Source organism: Oncorhynchus mykiss, chromosome 13, assembly GCF_057628025.1.
Source record: "Oncorhynchus mykiss isolate SJ-2025 chromosome 13, ASM5762802v1, whole genome shotgun sequence".
NCBI lineage: Eukaryota > Metazoa > Chordata > Actinopteri > Salmoniformes > Salmonidae > Oncorhynchus > Oncorhynchus mykiss.
In genome coordinates, this window is record NC_143034.1 from 2,028,606 (window position 1) to 2,040,014 (window position 11,409).

At 44.9% G+C, this 11,409-nt stretch overlaps 1 protein-coding gene and 1 long non-coding RNA gene across 7 annotated transcripts; one reads left to right on the forward strand and one right to left on the reverse strand.

Annotated features, from left to right (window-relative positions):
* Positions 1–18: 18 nt before the first annotated feature.
* Positions 19–9,101, reverse strand: LOC110513237 (uncharacterized). 6 transcript variants are annotated; one of them, XR_016485543.1, is made up of 9 exons: positions 8,185–9,101; positions 7,670–7,721; positions 6,506–7,339; positions 3,799–3,973; positions 3,200–3,468; positions 1,611–1,777; positions 1,050–1,298; positions 315–940; positions 19–277 (listed from the first exon to the last, which is right to left on the reverse strand). XR_016485543.1 is itself a non-coding variant. In XM_090194659.1 (8 exons), the coding sequence occupies exons 1-8, from the start codon at positions 8,785–8,787 to the stop codon at positions 620–622; spliced, it is 2,670 nt and encodes an 889-aa protein (XP_090050785.1). In that variant the 5' UTR covers positions 8,788–9,101; the 3' UTR covers positions 19–619. The 6 variants fall into 6 exon arrangements, 3 of the variants coding, with proteins under 3 accessions (XP_090050785.1, XP_090050784.1, XP_090050786.1); XR_016485542.1 differs by having other exon boundaries at positions 7,625–7,721; XR_016485544.1 differs by having other exon boundaries at positions 19–940; positions 1,542–1,777; positions 7,625–7,721.
* LOC149978477 (uncharacterized) lies at positions 9,096–10,026 on the forward strand. The gene is made up of 2 exons (XR_016485551.1): positions 9,096–9,266; positions 9,884–10,026. It is a non-coding gene; the product is annotated as an uncharacterized LOC149978477 (long non-coding RNA).
* The last annotated feature ends 1,383 nt before the right edge of the window (positions 10,027–11,409 follow it).

The following is an 11,409-nucleotide window of genomic DNA, read 5'->3' on the forward strand; positions in this document are numbered from 1 at the left end:
AATGAAAACACAGTGGAGAACTAGTAACAATATTTTATTGAATCTAAACGAGAAATCAAATGAAATGACATTAAATTACTTTTAATAATGGGTGTGTCTGAGTGGTGTGTCTGAGTGGTGTGTCTGAGTATGGTGTCTGAAAATGGTGTCTGAGTGGTGTGTCTGAGTGTGGTGTCTGAGTGTGCCTGAGTGGTGTGTCTGTCTGAGTGTGTCTGAGTGGTGTGTATACATGTGAGAAAGTCGAACATTCTTCAGAAGACAGCTCCCCTCCTTCCACCTGACTGTCAGAAGACATCTCCCTCCCCCTCTTCCACCTGACTGTCAGAGGTCAACCCCCCTCTTCCACCTGACTGTCAGAGGTCAACCCCCCTCTTCCACCTGACTGTCAGAAGTCAACCCCCCTCTTCCAACTGACTGTCAGAAGTCTTTCCTCGTCCTTCTTTCTCCTGGAGTCTGTTTGGGGCTTTAAATGGACCTCAGCTGCTTCATAACCTGACACAGTGGGAGGCGAGCAGCAACATGCTCTTCAGTTGGAGGAGACCACCATGTCCGAGTATCTGTTTGTTCTTGAGTGTTAAACGGTGTACAAGTGTAATCTGATGCGTTGTCTCTGAATATCTTATTTTTTGTCTGGCCGTCCGTTCCTGCTCCTCCTCCCCGGCGGACGTGCCAGACTCCTAGTACTGCACCTCGGTCTCTTCAGGGGTGGTGCTCCGCTCGGAGACGTCCTCTCTCGTCTTCTGCTTTCTGGAGGTGGATGGCTGGTTCTCTGCGGCGCCCGCGGTGCGGTATCTTCTCCCTTCACCGCCTTCTCCAGGAAGGCGCTGGTTTCACCGGCTTTGGAAGGATTCATCGCGTAACGTTTGGCTTCCGTCCGGCTGTCGTGGCGCACGAAGTCGGACAACGTTTCCCCGTCGGCATTCGGGACAACGTTTTTAACCTGTAAGAACACAAACAAGACACAGATAAAATATTATATTTTAGTCATTGATGGTTTTCGGGGCAGCCGTTGGAGTAGGATCTCTTAATTTACATCCCATCTGACTGACATGACTGAAGATGGAAGTCCGCAGGTCAGTGAAGGTAGGGCTTCCAGGCAGGCCCATCTCCTTCCACGCCTCCCTCAGGTAGATGGGCAGGTTCTTGATCTCAGTGTTGGTGGAATTGAAAAAGAAGTACTGGGCTTTCTTTCCCCCTGGCAGGCAGTGCTTGAATTTCAGGAAGTCTGAAAACCAAGAGTACTCCTCTTTGGTCAGCGACATCTGGATCCTGGTTTGCATTTGTTTTGCGTTTCCCACCTATTAGAAAATGGACAAAAAAAACAGGCATTAACGCTGTGGTGCCTGCAGTTGTTTCCAAAACCAACCAACCACGTTCAGGTGTATGGTTGGTTATAGACTTACGTTGATCAGACAGGTCCCAGACAGGCCCCACTGGGCCAAGTTCAGGTGTATGGTTGGTTATAGACTTACGTTGATCAGACAGGTCCCAGACAGGCCCCACTGGGCCACGTTCAGGTGTATGGTTGGTTATAGACTTACGTTGATCAGACAAGTCCCAGACAGGCCCCACTGGACCACGTTCAGGTGTAGGGTTGGTTATAGACTTACGTTGATCAGACAGGTCCCAGACAGGCCCCACTGGACCTCCTCCACCTCCTTCACCATCATGTTTCTATAAAGGCCCGGGCTGTGGCCGTACATGGAGGTGAAATAGGCACACAGGAATCCGTAAAACCGGTTCTGGTTCCTCTGTGTCATTGTTTCTGCCAAGGTTTCTGTGGGAACATGAGAATAAAAACAGGATAACTTCCATAATGTCCTGTAAACATCTATAATAATAACAGACAGCTTCCATAATGTCCTGTAAACATCTATAATAATAACAGACAGCTTCCATAATGTCCTGTAAACATCTATAATAATAACAGACAGCTTCCATAATGTCCTGTAAACATCTATAATAATAACAGACAGCTTCCATAATGTCCTGTAAACATCTCTGACATCTATAATAATAACAGACAGCTTCCATAATGTCCTGTATACATCTATAATAATAACAGACAGCTTCCATAATGTCCTGTAAACATCTATAATAATAACAGACAGCTTCCATAATGTCCTGTAAACATCTATAATAATAACAGACAGCTTCCATAATGTCCTGTAAACATCTCTAATAATAACATACAGCTTCCATAATGTCCTGTAAACATCTATAATAATAACAGACAGCTTCCATAATGTCCTGTAAACATCTATAATAATAACAGACAGCTTCCATAATGTCCTGTATACATCTATAATAATAACAGACAGCTTCCATAATGTCCTGTAAACATCTATAATAATAACAGACAGCTTCCATAATGTCCTGTAAACATCTATAATAACAGACAGCTTCCATAATGTCCTGTAAACATCTATAATAATAACAGACAGCTTCCATAATGTCCACAGCTTCCATAATGTCCTGTAAACATCTCTGACATCTATAATAATAACAGACAGCTTCCATAATGTCCTGTGAACATCTCTGACATCTATAATAATAACAGACAGCTTCCATAATGTCCTGTGAACATCTATAATAATAACAGACAGCTTCCATAATGTCCTGTAAACATCTATAATAATAACAGACAGCTTCCATAATGTCCTGTAAACATCTATAATAATAACAGACAGCTTCCATAATGTCCTGTATACATCTATAATAATAACAGACAGCTTCCATAATGTCCTGTAAACATCTATAATAATAACAGACAGCTTCCATAATGTCCTGTAAACATCTATAATAATAACAGACAGCTTCCATAATGTCCTGTAAACATCTATAATAATAACAGACAGCTTCCATAATGTCCTGTATACATCTATAATATTAACAGACAGCTTCCATAATGTCCTGTAAACATCTATAATAATAACAGACAGCTTCCATAATGTCCTGTAAACATCTATAATAATAACAGACAGCTTCCATAATGTCCTGTGAACATCTCTGACGTCTATAATAATAACAGACAGCTTCCATAATGTCCTGTAAACATCTATAATAATAACAGACAGCTTCCATAATGTCCAGTGACCATCTATAATAATAACAGACAGCTTCCATAATGTCCTGTGAACATCTCTGACGTCTAGAAGAGTGGAATAACAGTGACATCCCAGATTGAGGAAAAACTTACTCAGCACTTGGGGGATCTTGTCCTTGGCAAGAGACTGGCACTCCAGCAGGCTCTTTATAGACACCCCCTTGCCTTCCTTGTTGGAGACGGCTCCTTTCACGGCCTTGTTGATCTCCTTCATTGCCCGGTTGATCTCCTTCCAGTGGTTTTTGGTCAGCCGGCAGCCAGGCGGAGGGGTCTCCTCGGAGTACTGGAGAAATGCACCGATAGTTGAGGTGTAGTGGTTGACCATGGCGACGGCCTTGTTCTGCTGAAGGGTCTGAAACCATCTAAAACACACACACACACATACCACACAGACACACCCACCCACCCAGACACACACCCCCACACGCACACCACACACACAACACAACACACCACACAGACACACACAACACACCACACAGACACACACAACACAACACACCACACAGACACACACACACACACACCCACCCACCCACACACAACACACACCCACCCACACACAACACACACCCACCCACCCCGCCCCACACACACCCACCCACCCACACACCCACACACACCACAACATCCATTAGTGTGTTGTTAATGAACGCTGATGAGACCAAAGAGAAAGACAGATCTCTGCTCACCTCCTCATGTTGTCCCGGTCTGCCAGGAAACTGAGAGGGGATGGATATTTCTCATCCTTCGCCATGAACTTCAAAAATTGTTGCACCATCTTGAGCTTCACGGCACAATTTTGCTTCAGCTTATTGTTTGGACTGGGGCCTTCACAGATCTTCCTGAACCCCTCTATAAACACACCTAATCATAGAAACATAATATTTTAGACTGGGGCCTTCAGAGGTCTTCCCGAACCCCTCTATAAACACACCTAATCAAAGACACATAACATTATGGATTGGGGCCTTCACAGGTCTTCCTGAACCCCTCTATAAACACACCTAATCAAAGACACATAACATTATGGATTGGGGCCTTCACAGGTCTTCCCGAACCCCTCTATAAACACACCTAATCAAGACACATAACATTATGGATTGGGGCCTTCACAGGTCTTCCCGAACCCCTCTATAAACACACCTAATCAAAGACACATAACATTTAGGACACAACATTTAGGACTTAAGACAGATCTCACAACATAAATCAGACAGGCTGTTTTTCTAATATGTTTCAAACACAAATCATTTGAAGACAAAGAAGCATTTGATTCTATTCCCTCAGATGAATCAAATCAGACTTGAATAGTCACCTGCACAGTCAGGACAGACAAATAGGACAGGGCAGTGGACTCAAAGGGAACTCAGGGTGGGTGGGGTCTGGGGCGGAGTGAAGCAGGCCAGACACAGCGGAGGACGGGTGGGGTCTGGGGAGGAGTGAAGCAGGCCAGACACAGCAGAGGACGGGTGGGGTCTGGGGCGGAGTGAAGCAGGCCAGATACAGCGGAGGACGGGTGGGGTCTGGGGCAGAGTGAAGCAGGCCAGACACAGCAGAGGACGGGTGGGGTCTGGGGTGGAGTGAAGCAGGCCAGATACAGCGGAGGACGGGTGGGGTCTGGGGCGGAGTGAAGCAGGCCAGATACAGCGGAGGACGGGTGGGGTCTGGGGCGGAGTGAAGCAGGCCAGACACAGCGGAGGACGGGTGGGGTCTGGGGCAGAGTGAAGCAGGCCAGACACAGCGGAGGACGGGTGGGGTCTGGGGCGGAGTGAAGCAGGCCAGACACAGCGGAGGACGGGTGGGGTCTGGGGCGGAGTGAAGCAGGCCAGACACAGCGGAGGACGGGTGGGGTCTGGGGCGGAGTGAAGCAGGCCAGACACAGCGGAGGACGGGTGGGGTCTGGGGCGGAGTGAAGCGGGCCAGACACAGCGGAGGACGGGTGGGGTCTGGGGCGGAGTGAAGCGGGCCAGACACAGCGGAGGACGGGTGGGGTCTGGGGCGGAGTGAAGCGGGCCAGACACAGCGGAGGACGGGTGGGGTCTGGGGCGGAGTGAAGCAGGCCAGACACAGCGGAGGACGGGCCCTACAGAAGTCTACACAAGTGACCCTAAAGTTACAAGACCTTCACACCGCTTAACTTTTTCCACATATTTTCGTGTCACAGCTTGAATTTAACAAGAATTAAACATAGATATGTTTGTTACTGGCCTTCACACGATACTCCATAATGTCAAAGTGGAATTACGTTTTTCATATTTTGTTTTTACAAATGAATTAAAAATGAAAAGCTGAAATGTGATGAGTCAATAAGTTTTCAAACCCTTATGTTATGGTACGCCGAGGAGTAAAAATGCACTTAAGTTTATTTAACCCTTATTTTACCAGGTATAAGATGAGTAGCATGGACTCACTGTGTGTGTAATAATAGTGTTTCAAATTATTTTTTGAATGACTACCTCATCTCTGTACCTCACACATACAATTATCTGTAATGTCCCTCAGTCGAGCAGTGCATTTCAAACACAGATTCAACCACAAAGACAAGGAAGGTTTTTTCAGATGCCTCGTAAAGAAGGGCACCTATTGGTAGATGGGTAAAAAAAAAGTGTGAGTACCACTCTATATTTTCAAGCATAGTGGTGGCTGCGTCATGTTATGGGTATGCTTGTCATTGTTAAGGACTGGAGAGTTTTTCAGGATAAAAAAAATCAACAGAATGGAACTAAGCACAGGCAAAATCCTAGAGGAAAAGCTATTTCAGTCTGCTTTCCACCAGACACTGGGAGATGAATTCACCTTTCAGCAGGACAATAACCTAAAACACAATGCCAAATCTACACTGGAGTTGCTTAACAAGAAGACAGTGAATGTTCCTGAGCGGCCAAGATTACAGTTTTGACTTAAATCTATGGCAAGACCTGAAAATGGTTGTCTAGCAATGATTAACAAACAATTTGACAAAACTTTTAAGAATTTTTAAAAGAATAACGGGCAAATGTTGCACAATCCATGTGTGAAAAACTTTTAGAGACTCACCCAGAAAAACTCACAGCTGTAATCGCTGCCAAAGGTGCTTCTACAATGTGTTTACTCAGGGGTGTGAATACTTAAGTAAATGAGATATTTCTGTATTTAATTTTCAATACATTTGCAAACATTTCTACAAACAATGTTTAGATTTTGTCATAATGGGGGTCTGTAGAGAGAAATCAATTTCATCCATTTTGAATTCAAGACGAAGCAACAAAATGTGCTATAAGTCAAGGGGAGAATACTTTCTGAAAGCACTATAACTGTGATTAGCTGGACCCTGTTCTACAACGTGAACACAGTGAGGCATAACAAAAAGCCTTTAGGCTATTCAAATACAAAATACTATTTAAAGACAGTACTTACTCAGAGCAGAGCCCGGGAAGGGAGTTTGGCTGCTAGATCTGAGCGCCGTGGCCTCCTCTATCTGGGCTCCTGAACCCACGACTTGGTCCCGCTGTAGCTCCTCTTGTTCTGTGTCTGACGCAGGACGAGATGGCTCGGTCTGAAACCTGGACCTCTTCGCTGACCTCGTCTTCGCTGACCTTGCGTTTGCCGACCTCGCGCTGACACTCGTCTTCTGCCTTTTCAGTAGCTGATACCTCTTCCTCGCTCTATTCAGTTCCGAGGTCAGCTTCAGGTTGTCCTCTCTAACGGATTGGATGGTCGCACTTCTCTTGGTCAGGGCCTCATCCCGCTCTTGCAAAGCTTTCCGTAGCCTCAGGATGGGCACCTGGCAGTGGCAGGAATAATCTCCGCAGCTCACGTCCTCCTCCTCCTCCTCTTCCAAAGGAGACAGCAGTGAATCTAAAGAGTCGTCCTCCTCTTCCTGCTTTGTTTCCCACTCCACAATATCCAAATGGGTGGCCAGCGGGACGACAGGGTTGGACGCCCTCAACGTGGCCAGCCGCTCCATGGTCAGCCGTCTCCTGAGTTCCTCTAAAGCCCGTCTCCTCTGCGATCTGTCGAGCTCTGTGTGCGACTCCATGTGCCGGTCCAGCCTGCTGACATGGGTGGAGCATCCTGTCACTGGGCACGGCTCCTGCCTGATGTTGACACGGCCCGACTGCCAATTACAAAGGAGGATCCTCTCCTCCGTGTTCCTCACATTGTGCGTGTGCCTCAGGTGCTGACTGAAGCCGACCACAACCTTAGGGCAAAGCGGACAGGAACGCACTGCAGAGCGCACCGGAGTTCTCTCTTGTATGAAAAAAAAAAAGAAGTCAAAAGAACAATACATAAAAAATATAAAAAACACCACACAATCAGTGATCCAACAAGTAGAATGCTCCAGGCTGATTAGTTGTTGCTTAGAAACAACACCTTCTCACTCTAGAACATCTTTAACCCCGCCTTCCACTCCTCCCACTAAAACACTCCTCCTCCCACTAAAACACTCCGCCTCCCACTAAAACACTCCTCCTCTGTTGTCATCCTGGAGTTGAATCTATTCTAGTTCCAGAACTGTTTTAAAACAGAACATACTGGAGTTAATCAGGTCTCCGGTCTCCTCCTCTTCCACCAACGTACCAGTTATCTCTCCCTCCTCCTCCTCCTCCTCCTTCACTCCAAACACTGCATTCTATAAATCAAATCACATGTTATTTGTCACATACACCTGTTCAGCAGATGTTATTGGTCACATACAGGTGTTCAGCAGATGTTATTGCGGGTGTAGTGAAATGCTTGTGTTTCTAGCTCTGACAGTGCAGTAATATCTAACAAGTAATATCTAACAATACACACAATCTAAAGGAACGGAATTAAGAATATATAAATATTTGGACGGGCGGTGTCAGAGCAGCATAGACTGAGATACAGTAGAATAGGATAGAATACCGTGTGTACATATGAGATGAGTAATGCCAGATATGTAAACATTATTAAAGTGACTAGTGATCCATTCCTTAAAGTGGCCAGTGATTCCTAGTCTGTGCCTATAGGGCAGCAGCCTCTAATGTGCTAGTGATGGCTATTTAACAGTCCAATGGCCTTGAGATAGAAGCTGTTTTTCAGTCTCTCAGCTTTGATGCACCTGTACTGACCTCGCCTTCTGGATGATAGCGGGGTGAACAGACAGTGTCTCGGGTGGCTGTTGTCCTTGGTGATATTTTTGGCCTTCCTGTGACATCGGGTGGTGTAGGTGTCCTGGAGGGCAGGTAGTTTGCCCCCGGTGATGCGTTGGGCAGACCGCGCCTCCCTCTGGCAGTTGTGGGCGTTGCCGTACCAAGCTGTGATACAGCCCGACAGGATGCTCTCAATGGTGCATCCACTTCCTCTTCCTCCTCAGTAACCTCCTCCTCTGTCACTCTGAACTCGTCTTCCTCTTCCTCCTCAGTAACCTCCTCCTCTTCCTCTGTCACTCTGAACTCGTCTTTCTCTTCTTTCACTGTAACTTCCATCTCCTCTTCTTTTACCGTAACATCCTCCTCTTCCTCTTTCACTCTGAACTCGTCTTCCTCTTCTTTAACTGAAACGTCTTTCTCTTCCTCTTTCACGGCAACAGTCTCACCCTCTACTTGTTTTTGTATTGTAACAGCCTCCTCTTCCTCCTCCTCTTTCACGACATGGTTCAGCCACAGACCCTCTTTCTCCGTCCAGCAGACCTCCTCTTCTTTAACAGGAGGAGAGAAGTTTAGTGAGCTCATGTTCGGGGATGTTAGCTAACTACCTGGTGAAATAAGTAAAATAGCTAGTTAACATGTGCGACTAGCCTAGTGCTAGGCTATTTTAGCTATTCAGCTTGCTGAATAGTAACGTATATATGAAATTAAATGGGCGGGGGGGGGGGGGGGTAACTATCTATACGACCGAAATTTGTTTTAAAACACAGTGAATAATATACACTGAAAGCGTCTCAAGAGCTCTAATGTTTCGGTTTTGTTTCGGCTAGAAAACTCCCGAGGTGTCTGACTGGCTGTTGTTGATGACGGTGGAGAAACACCTCGTCCACTAGATTATACGTCACAGACGCACATCCGCTATATCTGCTGACTGGAGTGGGGTAAACGCAGTTTAGGAAAGACAAAGCTGGAATGGCACTTTTTTTTTGGTCGCAACAATTAAATTCACATAGAAATATGTGTTATAGATATGTAATTCTCATTGAAAGCCAGTCTAAGAAGAGGTAAATCTGTTCTATGTGTTATAGATCTGTAATTCTCATTGAACGCTAGTCTAAGAAGAGGTAAATCTGTTCTATGTGTTATAGATCTGTCATTCTCATTGAAAGCCAGTCTAAGAAGAGGTAGATCTGTTCTATGTGTTATAGATCTGTCATTCTCATTGAAAGCTAGTCTAAGAAGAGGTAGATCTGTTCTATGTGTTATAGATCTGTCATTCTCATTGAAAGCTAGTCTAAGAAGAGGTAAATATGTTCTATGTGTTATAGATCTGTCATTCTCATTGAAAGCTAGTCTAAGAAGAGGTGTTCTGTTTCTATTTCTACGTTGGTGGATGGGCATCGTCCTCTGGTTCCAAACGGCTACATATTTGAATACAGAAATAGAAAGTTGTTTTTCACAAGTATTTCACTACAACCGCAAAAACATTGTCACCAGTGCTGTTTTGTCGTCCTGGTAACACAGTCAACCTTTTTGATTCGACGACCGGAGTTGGAATCGCAGACAGCATCATGATTAATAAAATCTAATTCTAACCAAATAATGGGTCGTGCTCATTATAAATACATTGTGATTTAGTTTCGGTATCAGACTAACTTTTGTGTTGTGATTTGGTTTGCAGAGCGTACCGGCTGGCAGTTTATCGGAGAAGGAGGTATACGGCGCGTCATCCCTGCGTATCGTCTCATCTAGCGCAATACCCAGTATCAAAGGAATTTAACATAGTGGCTTTGAGTTTGAATAAAAAACAGTTCATTTAGTAAATCTAGCCTGCTGTAATTTTTTTCAAGACATAGACCTAATGCCTGCGCCTTATGTAAAAAAAATAGTATTAGTTAGCTTGTCCACTATAACAACAGGTTCAAGCGTAACCAGATAAACTTGGTTTTGGAGACCAGACTACTTTCAACGCGCACTAATCCCGTGTCTCTGTCGCTAGAGTAGTGACTTCAACTAACTTTGGCTGCCATCTAGTGGAAATGAATGGTACCTACACTGGACAGCTAGTTGTCAAAGTCAAAGTAGGCTTTTAATAATATATACCATTTAGCAGATGCCTTTTATCCAAAGCGAACTGGCTACATGGTTGTGGAAACAGATCCTAGAAACAGGATTATAATGTTGATCTCATGGATGGTCAGTCCTTGCCTCTATTGGTCAGTCCTTGCCTCTATTGGTCAGTCCTTGCCTCTATTGGTCAGTCCTTGCCTCTATTGGTCAGTCCTTGCCTCTATTGGTCAGTCCTTGCCTCTATAGCTCTGTCTATGAATTTGAGAGTGGTTACATTTCTCCAGCCCTCAGCTTTTTACCGAAAGAGGAGCAAGGAGACGTATTGTTTCTCCTGCTGATTGGCACTTTAAGAGGTTTAAAGATGCAGATGAAATACACACCAAAATATGCTACAGATACGACACAAATGTCCCATCACTCAGACAGTTAGTGACAACACAGCATCCAGCACAGCAAACAATCAATCAAATGTATTTGACATCAAAATAATAACTATAGAGGGTGCAGCAGTTCAACGCCTCAGGAGCAAATGTCAGTTGGCTTTTCATAGCAGAGCATTCATAGATTGAGAGAGAGAGAGTCAAAAACAAACATGATCACGGGTAAGACAACAGGACAAGTCAACACATCTGTTGAAACAGGTAGAACAACAGGACAAGTCAACACATCTGTTGAAACAAGTAGAACAACAGGACAAGTCAACACATCTGTTGAAACAGGTAGAACAACAGGACCGGGACAAGTCAACACATCAGTTGAAACAGGTAGAACAACATGACCAGGACAAGTCAACACATCTGTTGAAACAGGTAGAACAACAGGACAAGTCAACACATCTGTTGAAACAGGTAGAACAACATGACCGGGACAAGTCAACACATCTGTTGAAACAGGTAGAACAATATGACAAGTCAACACATCTGTTGAAACAGGTAGAACAACATGACCAGGACAAGTCAACACATCTGTTGAAACAGGTAGAACAACATGACAAGTCAACACATCTGTTGAAACAGGTAGAACAACAGGACAAGTCAACACATCTGTTGAAACAGGTAGAACAACATGACAAGTCAACACATCTGTTGAAACAGGTAGAACAACATGACAAGTCAACACATCTGTTGAAACAGGTAG